We start from the raw sequence: 22,541 nt of genomic DNA, 5'->3' as shown, positions 1-22,541 counted from the left end.
GTCACACTCACTCTCGTTTCCATGGTTGCGTGGCATTCAAACTATGTGTACCAAATATATTCAAAGTCATGAGGGGAGGGAGGGAGGGAGGGCTGAGAAATTGCCAGATCAGCGCCTATTGCATTATATTTTAGTTGATAATGAAAGCTGACATTCTGGGAAGCTGTAAATTATGGCTACCGAGTTTCTCGACCGTCTTCAATATCCTGGGTGTGAGCTAGTCACTAAATACTTAATTTGGTGATACTAGTCTGAGCAATGGCTGGTTGTGGGGGCACACTGCGAACACCACAGCACGTGCAGCCTGTTAATACTGGGTACTAACAGTTGAAAGTGAAAGAAGGGGGGGGGGGGGGCTTTTTTTTTATACTGCTTTTACTTTAGAGCATGGGCCCGAATCAAGCCTGAACCGAAATTCGGATTTCACGAAATAAGGCCGCAGAAGCGTTGATTGGGACGCTACAAACTCCAAAACATCACTGGTATATCTATATCTCAAACGGATGGCCGTATTTTTGGAAAAGATAGGTACGATCAAACGAGGACTATGACGTCACGACCCTCCTGGTACAGTTGAGAATGAGGGAAAGTGGCATTGCTTCTCGCTTATTCGGTTCACCAGCTCGAGGGGACGAAGCAAAGAGTAGAGAGAATGAGAATTGTGAAGTGACATGTCTCGTCGGCCGTGTTCAGTCGCGCACTTCTTTTCCACAGAAATGGCCGACCGTTGGAGCCATGCGGAGTGCAAGTTCGTCTGCTTCTTTTGCAGGGGTTGTGGTGACGTCAAAAAGCTGTTAATATTTGTTGGCCAGTCAGCCAATTAACGCAATGACTTTCTTTTTAACATTGAATTTGAATTTACAATTTTGTATCATTTTTGGCATCACAGGGTATTTTGCACTTCGAAAAACGTGGCCGAGCATATTTTTCCTTTTTTATCCTTTAAAAACCAACCAAACATCGCACGACATTTGGAACAAACAAAAATCGCCTCACATAAAAGTGATTATTGCACGTAAATTGGAAATATGATTTCATTTAAATAACATTTGTCATTCGTGGTTCGACCGAATATCACGCAATTTTCGGTTCTTCTTTCGCATGGTGATATTCGCGATTTAAAAGGAGTATGGCACAATTTTTCCAAAAAGAATGTAAAGAAAGTAGGTATTTATCATATATGAATAGCGGATGTGCTCTTAAACCATATTTGCGTTTAAGCTCAGTAATTACTGCAAATACTCTCGTTCTTCTAAAGAAGCCCGAAACAATTTCGTACACGGGTCCTCATTTGGCAAGTTTCCTCGAAGCTATCCGGCAACCATGGGCACTTCTTGATATTTTGATGTGTAGCGTGTGCTGGAAATATCCGACACCTCCTGGCTTCAATGAAAAGCGAGGCAGCAGTGAGTATATCCACCTCAAATTATTCGGGTCTTTTCACTTAGCCATCGGAGAACTAAAATTGCAGTCATAATAAGGGACGGGATGGACTTGAGGGACGCTTGTCTCACTTTCGTCATTGAGGGCTAGGCCTAGCTTGGGTACGACTGAAGGGATGTGTATTTTTGGCACTTGTTGGAGAAACAGATGACGATTGTACGGTTTCATGCGCAATGATTTAAGGCGGCGAACTTTCTGCGTGCTAGCCTGTTTATCACGAACTTTTCGGTGCCGCATTGCGTTGTAAAATGTGCGACCGCCTCGGTGGAGGTGCCTCTATGGAAATGAATCGCACACAGGGAAGTTTGACATTGTTTTCTGGTAAATTCGTCGGTGTAGCCGCCTTTTCTGTCGCGGACCTTCGGGCGTAGAAAACGTGCTGTGTCCCATTCATTTTGGGCCCCCTTTTGTACGACCTTCAAAAGTGGCTTGCCGCCTTCTCGCACGAAAATCCGGTCACTCCCCTTCCTAACTTTTCAACTTAACTGTATCTCTTTTTTTTTTTTTTTTTCTTAAAAGAATATAGCTCGTTTCTATACCGTATCTGGCCATCAAATCAAGTCTTCGGTGTATAAAAAAAAAAAATATAGTTTTAATGCTGCTGTATAAATGGGTCGCAAGACGTGCTTCGTCCATTTAAAACGCCCTGTTCACGCAAGAAAAGTGCTGCCCTCAACAGCGGTGAACAAGTCCTGTCTTGTCTGTCAGCCATTTTTAATAAGTTCGGTTTAACGTCGTGCTTTCTTTTTTTTTTTCTAAATACCGAAAGAATGCCGTTTACGCGCCTCTGAGATAACGTTCGAATGTCTGAGAAGTGCGTTTCAGGTGGCTAGCTCGTAATAAAGAATTTTTTTAACATAATTGTCGCGGGCCTTCCGGTTCGTTCATACTCCGAACCAGAGCGCAGGTGCTGTTGAAAAACAGCTTTCAGTGACGTTTACTAACTTCGCGGCAACGCGCCTGAAGCTCACTGTCTGTAGAACCTATCAATGACTTCTGGACATCTAAGAACAAAGTTGAAAATATGCCTATCAGTGCGGTAGGACATTTAAAGGAATAGCCAATCCGTTTATTTTCTGGCTGCATATGGGGACTTTAAAATCTTGAGGTATGGGCTGGAGTTTCCTAGTTTTAACTATGACTTGCACATTTTTGTTTGGCTTTCTTGGGAATGCGAGGGCATTTTCATGTCTTTCATACCAGCTCGCGATGAATTGGGTGGCTAGTTCCTTTAGTATTGCTATATCTTTTGAACCTATAAAAAATTATAATGAAAGAAAAAGTGGAGGTTTGAAAATCTAAAGTGAATTTTATTAATAATCATTGCTGGAGAGGTGTTAGGGAATGAATTGCACAGAAGCTCCATGCAATGACTAAAGGTCATTGCATGGAGGTTGGGGTTTTTTGTAGGGGCAGCTCCAAGTTCAGTGTTTCGGGGGGAATGCCACATATGTTATCAAAGCAGCAGTTGTCTCTGTCCTATCGGCAGACCACGGTAGATGCGCTTTTCCTTCTCTTTGGGTCTGGTCAGGACATGAAACAGGCTGATAGCATGGCTGGGGAGAAAAGCCCCGTCACAGACGTCACCAGAGTGCACGTCAGCGGCTGGGGAGAGGGAGAAAGTTCCCAGGGTAATGTTACAGAGGCCGCCGACTGGAAGAGAAACAAAAAGATAAAACATGGGAAGCTGTGCGGGTCAGATTTGAAAGGAGGCACCCAGCTTGTGGGCTTTGGAAAGCGCCTGTCAGCCTGTCAGTTGCCTGGCATTCTCTGGGCACGGTGTGACGCCACTGTCTAAAGACTGGCAGTAGTTTAATGTGAGGATGGCTGGGTAAGTGGTTGCTTAGTACAGTTTTCAATTCATTATGTTTGAGTAGCTAGAGTATAGGTAAGTCTGTGTGTCTTGATGTGAGATCTTACCAACAAATTCCTTCTATGCATGAAGGGCTTTAACTTTGTTTTGTATTTGTGCAGAGTTTAAAGGAAAATATGCAAGCACCATACCTATTGTTTTTTAGGTTTATGAAATGGGTTTTTCTGTGCTTAAAGGAAAACAAAAATATTAACATGCTCATATGTTTATAGAGTTCTCATTTTTGCAACCTTTTCTGTCTGGCATGTTGAGATAGAGAATACTGTTCACATCTACAGGTTAATCCATGAAGTTGCTAACTGTACTTAAGTTTTAGATATTTTTTTATGTGTTTTGACGCACGCTTACACGACGCAGGTATGTCACACAGACGGCCGGCTTGTTTACAAACGGGTGCTCCGGATTAACTTGTGCGGTGGCAACACGTGGGTGTTCTAATAATTGTTCTGGATTTCGCAACTGTTGGCACACTGCGGCATAGGATGACAGCTGTGGCATTTTGCCCCTTAACCTTCTTGTTTCACTGCCAAGGCCCTCCCCAACTCCCCTTAATTCAGTGGCCCAAGCCAGCCGCGTGACTCTTGATGGGCCGGTGCGAAGCGGTGCGAGCTGCTTCTCAAAAATACTCGCAGTGCCGTTAGAATGCTGCACATGAGTCGGTAATCTACTGGAGAAACTCGACCGCAAAGTTTTCGAATGACTCTCAGCTGTCCTGTGTTGGGCTTGCTGGGTCGGAGACGTGATAACGTAAATTACCGGTGAGTGCAGCCGGTTTTTGTTTGGGAGTTTATAATTGACAAGGGACGAATGAGGTACTTTCATAGCTAGCCAGTTAGTATTAAATGGAGATTGAGGATCCAACTTGGTAGTTTCTTGTTGGGAGTTGCGCAACACTGGTGCTTGTGCAAGAGGGTTTGAAGGCAGTCTGTTCTTGTTCCTTTGTGGCTACACATTCCCACGTTATCTTCTTGAGTGTGTTGTGAAGGGCTGAGATCCGTGTTGCTGCTGCGATAGGGGTTGGGAACCTTTTCTTTGCAAGGCCTTTAGCGATGTGTAAGCAGGCTCTTGAGATCTTTTTTTATTTTTTTTTATGGCAAGCTCCTTTTTGAATATTGCTGAGCTACCTCTTGTGTCAAAGACATTTAGGCGCCGTTGCTGCTTAGTCAGCAATTGATATGTGCCTCTTTACTTGATATTGAGTGTTAGGTTGGAGTTGTTCTTGAAATGGTGTTCAGAGCAAGAATATTTGCAGCAGTTGATACGTGCCTCTCTACTTGCTATTGAGAAAGTTGCACACTTGTTAGGTTGGAGTTGTTCTTATAAAAGTGTTCAGAGCAAGAATATTTGTGGCAGCTATTCGTTAAAATAGCTTGCATATGAAAATAAAAAAACACCAAGTAAAATTGATAGAAAAAAATGTTTTGTAAAATCTTGTCATACATAGTGTTCGACATATTATGCGTGTTCTCCGACAATCAAGTAAGATTTAGGATAGGCAATAATTTCAGTGTTAAACTTACAACAAAAAGCTATATGAAGAGCAGTTCCTTTTAGCATTAATTCCTTGGGCCACCAAATGTAAAATTTTAAAGCAGTTCATTTTTTAGCATAAAGGTAGTTCAATTTGGTATTGGACCTGGATGGATGTGCCTCACTTGCATTCTTTGACAGTTTATGCTGCTACTAAAATTGTAGGGCTGTACCTGTTGCATTGACTTTTTAATTTGAATTGATTTCCAACTAAAAGCCAGCCTTCAGAGATTTTAATATGATTGAAAGATGGGGAGATAAGCCAGGTCAAATTGTGACAACACAGCTAAGCAACTGTCTCAGGGTTCATTAGAAAGGTAGACCAGCATTTCTTAAAGTACTTTTAGTCTGGAAAAGCACAAAATTGTTTAAAAACACACAAAAAAAGAAGAAAACAAGTCAAGGTTTATGGAAGTTCGAGGAAAACGAGTTGATACCCTGCTTTGTTTATGGTTAAAATCGGCTCCTTTTCCAACTCCTTGTTGATCTTGTTGATCATAGTTATACATTGTACATCTTGCCTCTGAATAAACTGAGGGCAAGCCAATAGTTGAGAGGGCAGCAGTCTTCCACTGACCTCTTTTCATTGAAGGAAAGAGCTTCCCCTGCTGATGTGAATCTCGGTGACGAACAATACCAAAATATACCTTGTGGGAAGACTGTCAGTCAACAAACAGAATAGAAATCTGACGGACATTAGCACAGTTTCCTTGCACATAGAACAAACAAAATCGGTCAAAGTGACATGGGTCAGTGTCAGGATACTTAGAACTTTCTTCCAAAGTTCCCATCTTTATTCATAAAACTAGAGGGCCTAGAACTGTGAACAATGACCATGATAGCTAACTGAGGTTTAGTATTGCATTCTTTTTGTAGGCACCGACAGAAACCCAGTAACATCTGGAAGCATGCCTTAATATTTTTCTGTGTACAAATAAAAAGACAGCAGGGTATCAATTTATTTTCTCCCAAATTTCCATGTCTCTTGACTGCTTTTCTGTAGAGTTCCCTAACAATTTCCTGCTTTCCCAGACTTAAGATACCTTGACAAATGCTGCTTTTCTTTTGTAATAACCCTGAGACGGTTGCTTAGTTGTGTTGTCACAATTTGTCCTGGCTTACCTCTTTGTCTTTGAATCATCTTCCAATCACTGAAAACTGTTTTTTTTAGTTGGAGATCAATTGAAATTTAACAGTCAATGCAACAGAGATAGCCTTACAATTTCAGTAGCCGCATAAACTAGCCTCTTTGAAGTGTGATGTTTTCTACTTAAAAAACAAGCTGTGAAAAAATGTGAGTAAGGCACATCCTCTCTGGATCCAATATCGAAGTGAACTACTTTTGGTGGCCCAAGGCATAAATGCTGAAAGGAACCGCTCATAATAGCTGCCTCAAATATTCTTGTTATGGACAAGCGAGTCGATTGGCACAGAGTGGCTAGGGAGGCATCTGGTGAGGTTTTTCCGGTGCCCGCAGGTGACAACCGCCAAGGGGAGCCATTCTTGGATGGAGGTAGTCCTGGGATCGAGCGGCGAATACTGCCTGGCCCAGCACAAATAAGGGGGCACCCGGCTAGGCCCCGCGTGAGCAGCAGCGGCAGGAGCGAGAGCGTCTCCCCCCTCCGGCAGCAGTGGCGGCAGTGCAGGGAGCGCCCGCGTCTATGTGTGTGCCCTATGGGGTAAACGGCCTGGCTGACTGTGTAGTGGTGCGCTGTGCAATGTCCTCCGGGATGAGGCAGAAGGCGGCAGCAGCCATGCGACCGGGGCCCTCGGAGGTGGGCTTCAAGAACATGCGCTTCCTCATCACCGACCGGCCCACCGACGCCACCGTGCCGGCTTTCCTCGAGGTGGGTGGCGTTGCCGGTCCACCTTTGATCCCTGGTGACGCAATTTGGGACGTCGTCCCAAATTGGCCTAATTGAGACTCATGAGTGTGCCGCGTCGCCTTAATATACTGCTGTATTTGGAGAAACTAAATAGGCTTCGCTTAGTGTATTCGACTCTGTTCCCCTCTGTGGGCGCCGGCTTTTTGGTGCGTAGTGTGGTGCGATTGACGATAGTTTATGCGACGTCCTAAGCTTCAGCTATAGCATTGGGAAGCTCAAGCATTATAGTTTTGCTCTGTCGCAGACTGTCTTAACGTTTCTGTTGGACAGCAAAGTCGGTTTCAGGTAACTGGCAAGAATGATTTTAAGCAGAAAGATTGCCAAACTGTCCTTACTCTAAAGGCCCGTTCACACTCTTGCGACCGAGTACGACTGAGAGAGACGAGATCTCTTACAACTTCTTAAATGTTTTTAGAATGAGGGAACACACTGACATTGTGGCGCCATCTATGCGGTGACCCTGGAACTGCATTTCAGAAAAGCGAAGGTTTTGCGGGATTTTCGAGGTCAAATATGCGTAATACCCATAGAAAGGCTCGTTTATAACATTGTCAAAAGTTTTTCGAGCCAAGAAAGAAAGGATAATGGTCGAGAAATAAAAAAAAAATATGCCGGACCGCCGAGTTTACACTGCTTCCCAATAGATGGCGCCAGTGTGTTTTCTGGTTTAACAAGTTTTAAGGAACCCAGGTTTAAGAGGTCGCAAGAGTGTGAACGGGCCTTAAGGCGTATGCTATTCAGTGGCCCTGGCTGCACCCAGTTACAAGGTTGGGCGATCTGCTTGCCGCGTGGGTTTTACTCTGGGAGGGAAACAGTCTTGGTCATGGAGTTCTGTTGGCTGGCTGCTTTGGACTTGTGGAGTGGAAAGTGGGGTATGTGATAACTGTTAAAAAAATAAAATTGCTAGTTAAGTATTCAAAGCGGAGTACTAAAAGAAATGTGTTTGCAAGTTGAAAGAGTACACCTTCCATTTGTGAGAGGCCATCTTCAGTCATCATGTCAATGATGCGAATACCTCCGTTTCACAAAAAGAAATATATATTCCTCATTGTGAGTCATTCATCTTAGTGAAGTAAGGTAAAGAAACTTAGTAGACAACAAGAATGATTACAAAAGTCCTTTTATCTAGCCAAAGGATGATGAGTTTTGGTTCTGCACTGTACTATGGAGCCTAATTTCTTGTTCAAAAAGTACAATGTGTCCTGCTTGTAAAGCATATTCTGTCTGCTTCCACGTGACGTAAAGTTTAGTGCACCTTAAATAACTGCGGAATAGTCCTGCTTCACTTGTTATGTATAAGGGCTGCTCATGACCAATGAATATTTTTGTTCGTCATCTCGGACTGTAGACAGCAGGAAGGGGGGGGACAAGTGACGCAGTTGACCTGAAATGCTGGAAAAACCAAACCATTGTTCAGTGCTCAGGTCTTATCTCTTCCTCTAGAAGAGCAAAGGACAACAAACAATAGGGAAACTAGTGCTGGTATTTGCGGAATTTCTTTAGAAAACATATGTTCATAAGACAAAAATGCACCTGTTTGTTCAGTCTGTTCCTGAACTAGCTCTTCATAGTCTGGGCCAGTGGTTCTCAACCATTGATGTTTCTTGGGCCCCTTGTGAATTGGCGGATATGATGCAGGACCCCGTTTGTGGTGAGGGGAAGGAAAATGTATGGATAAAATTGTAGCTAAAGGCTGGCGTGAAGTAGACTTCTCTCATTGACATACACGAAAATTCACCCGAAAATTGAAGTGTTTCTTCTCCTTTTGAAAAAAAAAGACTACTTTTATTGCCGATCTTGACTGATGAGGCTGGGCTTTGCGGACGCCTAGCATGCCTTTGCGGACCCCCCCCCCCCCCCCCCCCCCTCCTTGCAACTATGGGTCTGGACCACAGGTTTTCTACATTAACGACGGAGATCTGTATGTTGGAAGATCGATCCCCAAAAGTTTGATCCATAACAGGTGTTTGTGTTAGTGAGGTGCATACTAATGAAACACAACTATTACAGATCGCTCAAATTTGCTTCTAAGTGGACAGTGGACCCTTTTTTGAACCCAGCATCTGCTATCAGACTCAATACTCGATAAAAAAAATCTAATGCAATTGCCCAGGGCTTGGCTGTGGTTCGAGCCATGTCGCGTCTGTCTCTCTTTTTCATGTTTTCAGGAGTTCAAGAAGCGCAATGTGAAGGATGTTGTCAGGGTGTGTGAGGCCACATACCAGAAGGACGTTCTTGAGAAGGAAGGCATTAAAGTCTGGGTAAGCGAATTCCTTAATGGTGCATAGTTGAGCACAATACCTGACCAAGTACTCTTTAACCTTTCGGGTGTTGGGTTGTTTCCCTGCATGTCGGACACAAACTTCAGTCCCACGCAGAAAACCTGTAGCATGCTTTATGAAGTATATTTATTTATCGAAGAGGCACTGATCCAGGGGCTCAAAGTTAATCTAGGTCTTCATGCCTCCAACCTAATTTTGGTTTTCACAAATAATACTTTTCGAGACACAGTAGTATGTGGTACCCTGGCCTCGCTCCGAATAATGAAATGTGGGCTTGGGCCACTCCACAAGAGGGATCCGTACGAACATTTCCTTTATTCAGAATTGGAACTTTCTTATTTAGTTTATTACTAATTTCTAGATCTTGCTGTTCGCTAAAAAGCGCAAAGTTGAATGACATAGATTCACAACAAGGGGGCAAACCGAAACAGAAGTTCCCTAAAGAAAACTTTCCACGTGCCGTCAACAGTTGTGAATACAAGACAAGACATTGCTCTACAGATAAAAAAGTGCAGTCCAGTTGAGAGAGGCAGTGAGCAAATCAAAACTGAAACCTTTATGAGAGTACGGCCGAGTATACTTGGGCGTGGCACTTGTAGGGCTAATAGGGGTGTCGCTTTAGCAGGTCTTGAATCGCCAACTCGGAAGTGTCAGCAAGATGGAGACTTCTTGGAGCAATGTTGTTTTAATAGGAAGTATGTTTGGTAGAATGTGCTGCGAGAAACAGTGCAATGATCCTGTATAAAAGAGCACTTTGAGAATATTAAAAATTGGAGCAAAAAATAAGACTGAGGCAATGTGTAGCAAGAATCTCCAAAAACTAAATGAAGTTGGCTTCGCACGTTTCGTGCGTGCATTTGAATTGTAACTGACTTTGGGTTGTGTCAGGGGAGAGAATCGTAGTCCTGTATCTTTTACATACGGTGGTTAGCTATAAAACTTAAATTTCCATCCGTATGGACCACTACTACTAGTGGTTTTGGCTCTAGTCAATTTGCGTGGCATATTCTCTGGTGGACAGGGTCTTGCTCAAAACACGTTGCTTTGTGCACCCTTTGAGGCCACGTGCATAAGCAGCTATTACGTAACCCCTGAAAGATTGCATTATGTCAGAGAAGGAGTGTTTCTGCCAGCCCTTTGTTCTTGGGCTGTCGTGCACAATAGCGTGACGCAGGTTCCCCAAGGTTGATGCATCCACGTCGGTGGCTTTCCTCGACAGTGGAGTTTCTCCTTTCATTTCAGCGATAAAGCTTTTACCCTTTGGTACAATTTGATTGCCTTGTGCTTCTGAACCTCGTGCTTTTGCCTGTCATATATATTTAGACAGTTCGATAGGCTAATGGACATAATAATTTAATGTGATTTTTCGTAGGTCTTAAGAAATATGTTGAGTTGTTTGCTCTTTTTTCAATCAATTCTTCGCCAGGTGCGCATGTTGACCCTTGAGTGTCATCATACCAGATCGTAGCAAAATAAAACAAGTGTCAACAATGGTGATGTTGGGGGTGTTGCTGTGATTTGACAAGTAGTTTTTTTATTTTGAAAGAACTGCTGACTGGGTGATTGGTTTTCTTTCGTGTTTTTTATTTTGAGTATGTTCAGGAAAATGAGGTGAGGTCACTGAATAAAAAAAAACAAAGTTGGATATAGTTGTTAGCTGTGGTTGGTCAACTTTCACTCCGCTAGTGTGGTATGTAACCAGCGATAAAATATTTCTAGCGTAATGTTGGTAAGGTTTGCCAGCTGGAAATAGCGCAATAATGCATAAATTTTTTTGTATTCCATTGTCAATAATGTATGCCATTATGCTATTGAAAATAATAGATCCTTGTCATACATTTATTTTTAATTTTTTTTTAAATTTCATCTGTACATGTTTCTATACCTCACCCTGCACTCATGTGCCCCCTGCATTACGCAGGGGGCACATGAGTGGAAACATAAATACATGCACATAACAAGTAAAAAGGATGTCTCGCTACAGTGTATCTGTAATGTATTGTAAGGACGAGCGCCATCGGCAACAGTAGTGGCAGTACATTCCAATCCCAAATGGCTTGAGCAAGAAACTAAAAGGGAAAACGGTATAATATCTATATTCTTCCTTTTTTTTTTTAGTGTAGAAATGATTTAGAGTTTTAGAATAGGAAAGTCTGCACCTGAAGATAGTCTTCTCTACGGAAAATATTAACTTCTAAATGCGTATAGTCCAGAAAATGTGGTACTATAACCTGTGGCAGGTTAAAAAAGTCAAGAGAAGACAAGGATGGACATGCCTCCTCTCTGGTGTTCGCTCTGCTAGGAGGAATGGGTTGCAGGCTTCACTGGAGAAGCTTGTCCAGCTTTTCTAAATCTGCAACAGGGTATAGCAGAAAGCTAGGGTGCTCTCTCCCACACAGATGGCCCCGCCTACTCCAGCGCGACCTGTCCCTTGTCGCACCTTATGCAGTAGGGGATGGAGCAATAATGCACTCTTTTTTGTTTTCCCCCTTTCCTGTACTTCTGTGAGGCCACGTTTTTGTGTAGTACATGTTCGAGAGGTCTGTAAGGCTGCGGAATATTGACTTTTTTCAAATGACTTTTGTAACAAGGCCTGCAATTCTTTCGCTCTCAGGACTGGCAGTTTGACGACGGGTCTCCCCCGCCGGCTCGCGTGGTGGACGAGTGGTTTCAGTTGCTCAGGACTCGGTTCAAGGAGGACCCGGACTGTTGCATCGCTGTGCACTGCGTCGCTGGCCTCGGAAGGTGCGGCCCCCTTTCCTCTCGCGACATGCTCCCTGTTCCTCTTCTGCTAAGCTTGCTCGCCCTCACCCTGTACTTCCTTTTACAATGTACCGCAATGAACATTATGAGCCATTTTCATGGGAAGGGGGTAAACACAGAAGCAGAGTGTGGCAAATCGTCGGCACTTGTCTTGATGGTCCCGAGAGAAAGAGAGCAAAATGAAGGTAGAGAAAGAAAGCAGATGGTAGACACGTTAGGTGCGTTTGTTTTCCTGCGGTGAGTTGAAGTTGTTCGTGTGCTCGTCAATTTTTTTTAAACAAGGCACAACGCCGGTGTTTTTGAGAAAAATGTAGCCAGAGAAACACTAGATATAGGCCTTGCATGTGATGTTTTCCTGCTTCTTTGTGTCGTATCAAAGCGGCGCCAGCAATACGGTCCCGTCGGGACCACTGGTGTCCGCATCTATGCCCTGCCGTCCCAAAGCAGCCAAAATGCACAGTACTACGTTTCCCTCTAGATGATTACATTAACTTCGTGGGTTAGCTTGCCCAGACTCGCCCCATACTCCCTTTCGTCTTATCGTGTACCGCAGTGGACATTACGAGCCATTTTTAGCCACTCCGCTTGTCACTCGATTAACCGGAATGTCTTGTTGCATGCACTAAGCCAGTGGTTCTCAAATGGGAGTTTGCGGGTCCCAAATGCCTTCGTCTGTTTTTTCTTGATGTTGACTGTTTTACATGTGCATTGAGTGAGCAGTGTTGATTAGTCTATGTTTCAAAGCTTTAAAGTTGGCTTGCATTCCTTTAGTTTTCTTTATTTACCCCTTTTGTCATCATAATCGTGATGCTCATTGCTGATCCATAAGGGGTCCCCAAAGCATCAGTGATTGAGAACCACTGCTGTAAGCTATGCGCTGGCTCTGGTGATTTGAGCATCTGTTGCGGTATGTTGCAAGGGGAAACAGAGTTTCGTAGGGGGCTCAGGTTTGAGCAGTACAGTTGGTCTTGACAGGGGTCTTTGGAGAATGCCAATTTAGTGGACTTGCTTGCTCTTTTTACTTCAGCTGAGTTTGCCTGAGTCACCCTGTGTTGGTGTGTCTGACTAGAATTAGTCCAGCTTGCTTGGTTAAAAAATGACTGCACCACAAAAATAATTCAGTATAGGGTAATGTGGATGAGGAGAAAGCTAGAGGTGCAGCCAATAATAGACCGATTTCACCCACAAATTTGACTACACCACCGCTGCCGCAATGCATCGAGGGAGTTTTAATCTTTCTGCCTGTGGGACAACCTCGCTGGAGCACTGCGCGTGTAGAGCACGAGACGGCACGAGTCCTTGTGCACTGCCATCTGCATCCCGCGAACTAAAGTTTTGGCGGCGTCACGCACGTGCCTATCCATTATAATTGCACTGAAAATGATCATTCATTTTGTCGCCCTCAAACAATCTTAACAAACATCCTGACCCCTTTTGAAAAAGGCTGAGGTGAGTGGGGGTATTTTTGGTCCTTGGGGTGGGGGGGATGTTGCAACATGTTGTCTGCTGTTTTGGTTCCAATGGGTTGAGTAAGAGCTGATATTGATAGGAACATACCCACGAGGGAGAGACTCAAAGGTGACCCCATGTTGCTCATGTCTTTGCATTTTCTTTCAGGGCACCTGTTTTGGTCGCATTAGCACTTATTGAATTAGGAATGACTTACGAAGATGCTGTGGAACTGATAAGGCAGTAAGTGGTTTCCTTCCTTTTCCTTGTATACTGTGCAGTGGGCCTCTAATTAGGCTGTCTCCATATGCTGAACATATATTAGTAAACTCGTTCATACATCGCTAAAACAGCTGCAAAAGTTTTGACTGAATCTGTTATGGTAGATGTAAAAACTAAGTGATTGGGTATAGAATGACCCTATATTGTTTTGTTTGAGTGTCCTCATGGCACAAGCTGCCCCTAAACTTGGCCGTTACCTTTTCTGCTCCAGAAATTTGTTCTAAATACATTCAGTGTTCCATCCTTGTCAAAGAATACTCTGAAATTCTAATATAATATACTCTTTACTTTTCCATACTGAACTGGTGTGCAGCTTTTAAAACCAAATTGCTTAAATTGTGTTGAGCGATAGAGTTCAAAGTGTATGTAGCTGTCTGATTTTTGTTTCTAGTCCTCTCTGCAGGTGTGTCTCCTTTTGGTTGGAACGTTGATGTAAAGTGACTACATCCGGCCAGCTTGCTATACTTTCTTCACCTTTAAGCTGAGGCTAGAAGCTCCGCCTTCAGCGCGAGCTTGCTGGCTTTTGCAGTGCTTTGGTTGCGCGTGCCTGCACGTTCGCACTTGCGTTAGCAAGGGCAGAAAGCTCGCGCTCAAGGTGGAGCTTCTAGTCTAAGCTTAAGGGTGACTGGGGTATGAGACTTTCATCTTAGCTAATACTCTCTGAAACAGTGATGTGATTGCTGCGCCAATTGCGCCAAACTGCGCCAAGGGGCTAACCCTGCTACATCCTGCTACATTTTGCCGAAATATGGGTAATCTGCGCCAAGCCTGCGCCAAAAGACTGATTTTGGTCGTCTTTCAAAACCGAAACTAAACTAAGTACTGTAACTGAGCATGCATGAGCTAGGCGGCGCAAACGGCCGCCCAACAAAAAGTACCCTGTATCAATCGTCCATCTGGTTTTACATAGTTTTTCCCGCCACCTCTCGTTTCACGCTCGCGTCGTTCATGTGTCTCGTCTCGCGTCTTAAAAAAAAAAAAAAAATTCAACGGTAGACGGGCGCATGTGTTGACTGACGCTTCAGTGCTTCAGTCGTTGTACAAAGCGCTCCAAGTGCTTTTTGACTCTGACTTGCGATGTCTTGACCTGACTCGCTCAGGTTCTTTTTTCTGTGTGTTTAGCTTGTACCTCGCCTGCCGGCCAGGAAAGCACGTGCCGCTGGACTGTTTTTTGTTGTATTTTGCATACAATTTTGGAAACAGTTGGCGACGGAGCGGAGTGGCATGGTGTCTGTTTCGATCGAACAGCCATCTCCGCTCGCGCGACGAAGCACATGCAAATGAAAGCCTGCCAAAGTTGCCCTCATGTGCGCGCGGACATGACTGCACGACAGAGGCACCAGCCGGGACGCTTGCAAGCCATTGTTTTAAGTTTGCTTACTTTTGACGAAAATCTGGCGCGTCGGGAACCAGTAAAACGGTGACAAGCGGTTTTTCGGAATTGCTCGGCAACGCCCACAGCACTGTTCATTTGTGGGACGTCTCAATGTCTCTTTGGAGACATTGAAAGTGGGAATTCATTACTAGCCAAAGGCAAAGCAAGTCTTGCAGGAGCCTTGTAGAAAGTTTCGAAAAGCAAAAAGAAAAGCACCCGGTAGTCTTAATGCACCTTTGTCTTGTATACAATTTCGCATTGCACTGCAGTAGTTACCTGTTTCATCAGTCGGAGACAGCTTCCATTTATTATTTTATATAACTGAGTCGGTCAACCTAATGCTGTGATATTTACTAGTAAGCTGGTCATTTTCAAATAAATTTTAATATGTGCAGTTTGGTTATTATTTATCTATAACCGTACATATATATGTATAACTTAACTGAAACATTGCAAAATTTGTCATGTCATTGTCTTTTCAGTAACATGTTGAAAGACTCCCAGGTGGTCGAACTTGACCATAATCTGTTTATTGCGGCGAGCGAAGTGGCCTTCGTTCGTTCAGCACTTAAAACAAATATGTTTATTTTTCTAAGAATATCTGCTCCAAAAGCCACTTTTACTGCTCCTAAACATTGTTTTGGCTGCTCCAAAAGCAACTTTTGCTGCTCCAAAACACTGTTTTGCCTGCTCCAAAAACCACTTTTTCTGCTCCAAAGCACCGTTTTGGCTGCTCCAAAAGGTGCTCCAAAACGGCTTACGCCAATCACATCACTGCTGAAAGCAACCACCGCTAAAGCTAGTGCACAAGCTGAGTGGCACTTTCATTGTGTCTCGACGTACTTGCGTACCCCAGCGTTGCCAGTGCTTTCTTTCAGACAATCTAAGGTGCTGCTTCTAGCAAGCCAGCCCTTGCTCTAGGCAAAATTAGTCTCCGACATAGTATGCGTAATTGTGGAGAGTGAGTAAAAGCAAGCTGACATGATGGTAGGCTGTCAGTAAGGAGATGTGGTTACGCATCAATTCAATCACCTGATTTTCGGCGAGAGATGTTCATGTTACGCACAAGAATAGTAGTACTGTCGTTTCTTCATTTATTGGCACCTTTTCTTCGAGAATGCATGCACAGTCGCAATGGCATCTCTTGCTCGAAATTCGAAGTTGCTGTCGTAGGCACCAACTGTCTGGCCTCGCGTCTTTTTTAGGAAGCGACGTGGAGCCATCAATGCCAAGCAGCTCTCCTACCTGGAGAAGTACCGTCCCAAGTCGCGGCTGAGGCTGCGCAACGGGCACCGGCAGTGCACCCTGCAGTGAAGGGGGGGGCCCCCCTCCCTCCCTGCCTCACGGCGCTGGCTTCTTTGGCTGCTTGGTTCCGTTTTGTACACCCCCTCCCCGTGGCCCGGCTTCTCCTCCCTAGTCTGGCCCACGAGCTCCCGCCGAGTCAAGCCCGGGTTCCAGCGGGGCTCCGGCCGGGCGCCGACTCGCTGCCGCCGTCGGTCCGTTCCCGGGCCGGGGAAGCGCGCTGCGGCAACAGGGCGTCGAAGGCCTCTCTTCCGCAGTGTCCGCCGTTTCCACTCGCATCGCCGGCGCGAGGCGGACGGGAGGCAAGGTTGCCGACCTCGATTTTCGTCGGATGAGTTTCGGAGCATAGGTCGTAGCGAGGGCACCCGTTTTCTTGTGTAGCGTGTTCAGGACTAGTGTTGTTTCACGTTTTCCTCTCCCCCTGCTACCCCCTCTTTTTTTTCTTATTTTTTTTTTGTTGAAAGGCATGTTTTGAAGATCCTGATTCTTTGCGGTAGGGTGGTTTGTTCCACTTTTGGCCGAGCGCGGTGCTTCTAGTTTTTAAAAAGGTCGTCGCAGCACGCTTTCCGCTCGTTTCTTCATGTTTTCATCGTCACATTTTTCTTAGCGGAGGGTACGTTGCCGGAAAAGAGCAGGAAGCGGCCATTGCTTTTTTTTCCCCTTTTTTTTTTCTCTCGTTTAGGCGGTGCATTGTCTTTTAGATTCCATCTTAGGACGCGAACGTTCGGAAGACATAATAGAGTGGTCTCCACCGCCCTTCTGAGATGGGCGGGCGCACGCTCGACGCGGAACAAAGCCGGCTTCCGGCGACTTCGCTTCACGCACTTGCTTCTCGGGCGTAGGCGCGTCCGTGTGTTTGGCCGTGTTCTAGGGATTCTCCGGACGTAGGGGACTGGGTAGAGAGCCGTCAGGTTTTTTTGCTCCGCACGTACGGCACTCGTTTATTTATTTTTACACGCCAGGCGACGCCCGGTGCGAGACAGAAAGGGCACACAATGTGCCGCCGCCGCCACCCCTTTCATTCTCCGGCTTCTCCGTTCACTCTACCCCACCCACTTCATTCTTCCTCCGCAGGTTCGTCGTATGGTTTACCTCGAGGCAATCCTTTCCCCGTCTTGCGTTTCTTCCAAAAGCCGACGTGACTGCTCGGGTGTGCTGGCTAGTCGTGCGTGTCGGAGGTCTGCCGGGGGAAAGTGAATGTGTTGATGTAGCAGCGAAACTTCTTGTACAATATGTTGTTTACATATCCATCTGGATTGTGCCCTTGTGAAAAAATAACTCATGGTGTTCAAGAGCGATGATAAAAAATTTTTCTGACTGACGATTTTTGTCGTGTCAGTTTCTGCCACTTTGAAGAGCAGGAGTCCAGAGACTTCTGTTCTGTAGCTGACAGGATACACAGTACCTCGTAGGTAGTTTGAGCTAGATATAAAGTTACTATTCATTTACTTTCAGGCGTGCATTTGGGCAGGTTTGGTAAGTTAATAGCTTGCAGCAAGCATAATTAGTGCCTGTAGCAGGCACTCATCCGAACATTCTGCAGCATGGTGAATGAGTGTGTAGCCCGATAGTTTTCAGAATGTTTCAATGGGATACTCTTGCAGGTCATTTTGCCTTCTTTTAGAGTTGCCTAGTTGGACAGGAAGATGGCAATATGTTTGCAGACATATATTGGCCCTCGTGGTGGTAGATCTTTCATGCCCTCGCAGAGTGGCTTCTTGCTGAAATCGTTCTGCTGCCTCATTCCCCAGTCGGCGGTTTAAAATGACAAGGTTCAAGGTGTTTAATGGCACAATTTCCACACAGCCGAGTGCCTGAGGCAGCCAAAAGGCAGAAGCCCGTACAACCAAGTGATGGCTGCCTCCTCGGCTGTGTGTTAACAGGTGAAATGATGATGAATATACAAATAAAAGGGAGGAAGAAATGGTAGGTGCACAAAGTTATTGGGCTCGGAGGGCACTCGACACAGTCCTGCTGAAGTCGCAGAATTCGTTCCCAGTCCCCGTTAGGGGCGGGCGCGTGCGCTCGGGGTAAGGACGGGTTTGAGCTCGCCGCGGCAGGGAACAATGAAGCTTCGTGTCGGTGGGTGCGGGCGCGGAGAGGGATAGGACAGCCTGTCCGGCTAGAGGTACAAGGAAACTGATGCCAGGTAGGAGCCGGCCAGCGGCAACAGCAACGAGTCGGACTAGAGTGCCTCAATGTCCTTCTGTTTAGGGTGATGCCACCGTTTGTAGTACCCGATGCCGACAGCACGCGCTCACAGGGAAAATACAAAGAAATCGCAGGAAACAAAATGTCGCCGTGGCACAGTCAGCGCCATGAGCGCGTGCAGAGACACGCTCTTTCACGCGCTTGAGAACAAAAAATAAAAATAAGCATTCGAAACAAAATGGCCAGATGTCATCACCCCAAGCAAAGCGCACATGAAGGCACCCTAAGTCGGACATGTGCCACTGTTCGGCGGTGGCTCAGGCGGCGCCAGCCAAGAGACCGCGGGCGTTCATTGTAGTCGGAGGAATGGTCGTGGCAGGCCAAGGTTTGAGTCGCGCGGCGCTGCACACTTTCTAGGCGCTCAGTGAGGTTTATCTGATGAGGGCTCCATATTGAAGAACAGTACTCCAGTCGAGGAAGTACCAGAGCCATGTACAGTGTTTTCAGGGTCTCCCGTCCAAAACGCCGTGAAAATCGAGACTCTAATCCCAGTACCCTGCGAGACCTGCTCACCACCTTAGCCACATGGCAGCTGAAATCGAGTGAGGCTGTGAATGATACACCCAAGATGTTGAGCTCCTGTACAGGTGGGAGAAGGAGCCCTCCAAGCGTGTAGTGTGGCGTCTGGACCTACCTGGCCGAACTGAATTGCATCACGGCACACTTGTCGTGGCTGACACAGAGATGGTTAGTGGCAAACCAGACAACCAGATTGTCCAGGTGAGCTAGCATGGCGGCAAGATCATCGGGGGAGCGTATGCACATCGCCAAAGTAGTGTCGTCGGCGTATTGGATGGTGAGGAGCCTGTCGGACTGCGGAATGTCACGAACATTCACATTGAAGAGTTGGGCCAAGGACGGACTCTTGAGGGACACCCGAGGAAGCTGAAAGAGTATGCGATTCAGCACCCTTGTGCCTTACACGAAAACTGCGATCAGCGAGGAAGGCATCAATCCAATGCAACAAGCTGCCTCCTACCCCGCAATTTGACAACTTTTTACTAAGGCAGTCGTGGTCCAGCGTGTCAAAAGCGCTGCTGTAGTCCAGCTGGACCACGTCGGTGGGAAGGAGGCCGTCCATATTGTCACTAACGTAGTGACGCACAGTTGCTAGGGCGGTCTCGCAAGAGAGAACGTCGGAACCCATGCTGGGATGGTGGAAGGAGCTGGAGGCGCTCCAAGTGGTTGAGAAGATGCCTGTTGACGATTCGCTCCAGGGTGCTGTCCATAATTGCATAGTCACTGAAGCGCGGGATGCACAGAACCCCAATCTCTTTCTGAATGTGGTCTCGAGGGAGCCAGCGCATCCTCAAGCAGTTGCTTTAATTGTCCGAACCAGGATTAAACACAATGGCAATAAGCCAAATCCTTCCACTTCTCTCCCCAGCATCATAGGTCTATGGGCTACCCAGAGATGGGCAGGCCACCGCTTTTGTGTGTGCACACATTTGGCAGGCAGAAAGAGACCTTGAACTGCATCCGGTCATTTCCAAATGCTTTTCATAAAGATCCTGGGAAAAATTGTGCTGCCCCAATGAGATGGCTTGTAACACAACCGTTCTATAGTGGCCGGATGTTAGTGAAAGGTGAGCGGTCCCACGATTGGACCTGCAGAATGGGGGGGGCAGGAGTTCCATCTTGCACCCCTAGGGCTAGAAGAGGTGTTGCGGTGCAGAAGCTCCCTTTGCCGAGCGCACAAAAGTAGCTTGTAAATATGAATACTGCACAGGGTGCAGCTGTGGCACTGCTGCGAGCTTTGAGATAGTAGCCACACTGAGGTATGATGTGTGGCACCACTTTTAGCCCGAGAAAAGCAACAGATCGCCACAGGTGTTCCCTTCTAGGCTGCCATAGCGGAGTGTTGTCCGCAAGTCTATGGCAGCGGCATCCTGTATATCTAACAGCGGGAGGGTAGAACGTGATCACGGCATGCAGTTGTGCTGGTGTAGTCTTGCACTGCTCCACTCCGTAGCCCGAGTCACAGGACTACTATGGCTCGGACAAAGTGGTTGTCGCACCTCCCTCTGTTGGCCCTCCATAACGTTGGTTCCGTCTGCCAAAAAAGTGTGCGTGTGCATGAATGGTAGCAAGTGTGTCTGTGGACAGTCCTTTGGGGGGGAATCTGCTGTTCAGGGGAAATTGGCCAGTGTAGTACAACTCCTAACCTGGGGTCCACACACACAGTTGCGATTACACGACCGCACAATATTTGACCATATTGAAACTGGCAGGTATCCAGCATCCCTGCCCTTAAACCCGATTTCATCATAACTTGGAAAATGGCAAATGCTACTGTCCTCCAAGGCATATCGCGTCATTGGAGCAAGGTATGTAAACGTTGGAGGGTAGAGATAAAATCGTAAGGGTGCAGGCGAGCTGGTGGATGTTAACCATGTTGAATGTACCCGAGACTGGGGTAGAAAAAACATAAAAGTCGAAGAAACAGAAAGGGACAGGACGACGTCTCAAAATTGGCTACCAGGTTTATTTAGTCCTCCTTATATAGCCCACACACAGCCCACCACCAACACAAAGGGGCAACCTAGGGAGGGCTGTCGCATGGTTTACTCCTTCACTCTCATGGGGGAGGGGGGGCAGCATTCTTTGCAATATTACAGTGATGTGGAGCATAGTCTGTTATTTTGAGTAAGGTTCGTAAGCTCCAGAGTTGGGATATTGGAAAAATGTTTACAGGGTTCCCAAGCTGTTACTCCAGGTGGCTAGTCATTTGCTAAGATCAAAGAGCTTGTGAACTCATACTCTACAGAATTATTTCTGCATGTTTTTCCGTGACTGTAAAATACCAAGCATGCTGCAATAAATGCCTACCCGCTTATTCTGACACTCGAAGGACATATCGAGCGCCCATCCCAGACTTCCAAGCCAAGACGCTCATGCGCTTCTCTGAGCATGCAGGTGCACAGCGGTGAAACTTGACATGTGTGCCAAAGCGAAACAGCAAAGCCCACCCTACATTGTGTCGCTCCTGCATTTGTGCTCTTGGACCTAACAGGTGCCCAACCTAGGCTTAGGTTGGGCACCTGTTATAAAAGTCCCCATGGTATTTTATAGTTTGCATTTACACAGAATAGTAAAGAAACACTTAGAAAGTTTTTATTTGCATGTGATGTAAAAAGATGTGCTGGTTGCTGGTAGGTCACTTCTTCCCGGACTTCTTGATTCCACCGCTCACTGTAATGAAACGCAATGGAAGCTGTTGGGCCGTTTTTCAATCGAAGGTAAGTTTCTGTCAATTCCTTGCAAGTTTGATGAAAAAAAAAAAAATTGTTTGCAGCAAGCATCCATTTTGGGAAATTCAACTTTCTTTTTTACCAATCCGATATCAAAACCGGTTATTGGAATGTGGAAGAAGTATGGGCGAACACGTGTGCACTAGTTGAACATGGCAAGGCTTGTAATTGTAGTTGGGGAAGTTAGGTTAATTAAGAAAAAAAAAATAAGTTTGATGAAGTTTTGCAACTTGCAACTTAGACCGTCTGCGCAGTGGTCGTAAGCAATTGCAAGATGCTTAAAATGTTTGTCTATTTGTAATCAGTTTTTTTAAATCTGCATACTAGTCTTTCGGTAGAAATTTGGGGTGGCTTATAAAGGTAAAGTTCGTCCAGAGGAAAACCTAGAAACTGTTTCACGAATCGTATATCGGGGCATCCTAAAGATATTCCGCCCCTCGTAAGCTATCGCTCGGGTAGCCAAGGCACGTCCTGAAGGAAAGGGGTAGCGCTCTAAAAGTACCACTGAAAGGTAAAAACAAAGCATAGGACACTCGTGGTCTTCTAAAAGTTGCTATTGATGTACATGTAGCCAGGCAAGCCAGGCCCATCTTTGGCAGCCGGATCCAGTTTCCCTGTTGTGTTTGTTCTGTTACCATTTTCAGTAGAGTTGCTTGTAAGGACCTATATGTTGTGCAAGAGAAGTGGAAGATGGTTCAAGGGCAAGTGTAGGCAGGTTACAGAACAACAAACTTGCACCCTTCCACTGCGATATTGGAACTGCACGCGAATGTGTCTACAGCAGAGGTCATCGGCCTGGCACACTAAAAAATAATCAACAGACATACCAAAAACAGTGCACAAGCACAAGAGCTAGCTACTCTCTACGTTACTTCAATAATCAACAACTTTTTT

General features: G+C 45.8%; 1 protein-coding gene and 1 non-coding gene across 3 annotated transcripts; one reads left to right on the top strand and one right to left on the bottom strand.

Annotated features, from left to right (window-relative positions):
• The first annotated feature begins 1,241 nt into the window (after nt 1-1,241).
• On the top strand, nt 1,242-17,506 carry LOC8050513 (protein tyrosine phosphatase type IVA 2). 2 transcript variants are annotated; one of them, XM_002433450.5, is made up of 6 exons: nt 1,242-1,406; nt 6,324-6,693; nt 8,901-8,993; nt 11,629-11,759; nt 13,395-13,469; nt 16,089-17,506. In XM_002433450.5, the coding sequence occupies exons 2-6, from the start codon at nt 6,508-6,510 to the stop codon at nt 16,195-16,197; spliced, it is 594 nt and encodes a 197-aa protein (XP_002433495.1). In that variant the 5' UTR covers nt 1,242-1,406; nt 6,324-6,507; the 3' UTR covers nt 16,198-17,506. The 2 variants fall into 2 exon arrangements, with proteins under 2 accessions (XP_002433495.1, XP_029843112.1); XM_029987252.4 differs by lacking the exon at nt 1,242-1,406 and adding an exon at nt 2,888-3,274.
• A 619-nt stretch (nt 17,507-18,125) lies between these two features.
• Nucleotides 18,126-19,543, bottom strand: LOC8030926. Its single transcript, XR_006078046.1, has 3 exons — nt 19,376-19,543; nt 18,619-19,281; nt 18,126-18,370 (listed from the first exon to the last, which is right to left on the bottom strand). It is a non-coding gene; the product is annotated as an uncharacterized LOC8030926 (transcript).
• Nucleotides 19,544-22,541: the final 2,998 nt, after the last annotated feature.

The sequence above is a fragment of the Ixodes scapularis genome, unplaced genomic scaffold (assembly GCF_016920785.2).
Source record: "Ixodes scapularis isolate PalLabHiFi unplaced genomic scaffold, ASM1692078v2 PGA_scaffold2__306_contigs__length_199485367, whole genome shotgun sequence".
Lineage (NCBI taxonomy): Eukaryota > Metazoa > Arthropoda > Arachnida > Ixodida > Ixodidae > Ixodes > Ixodes scapularis.
This window is presented reverse-complemented; position numbering and strand designations above follow the sequence as displayed.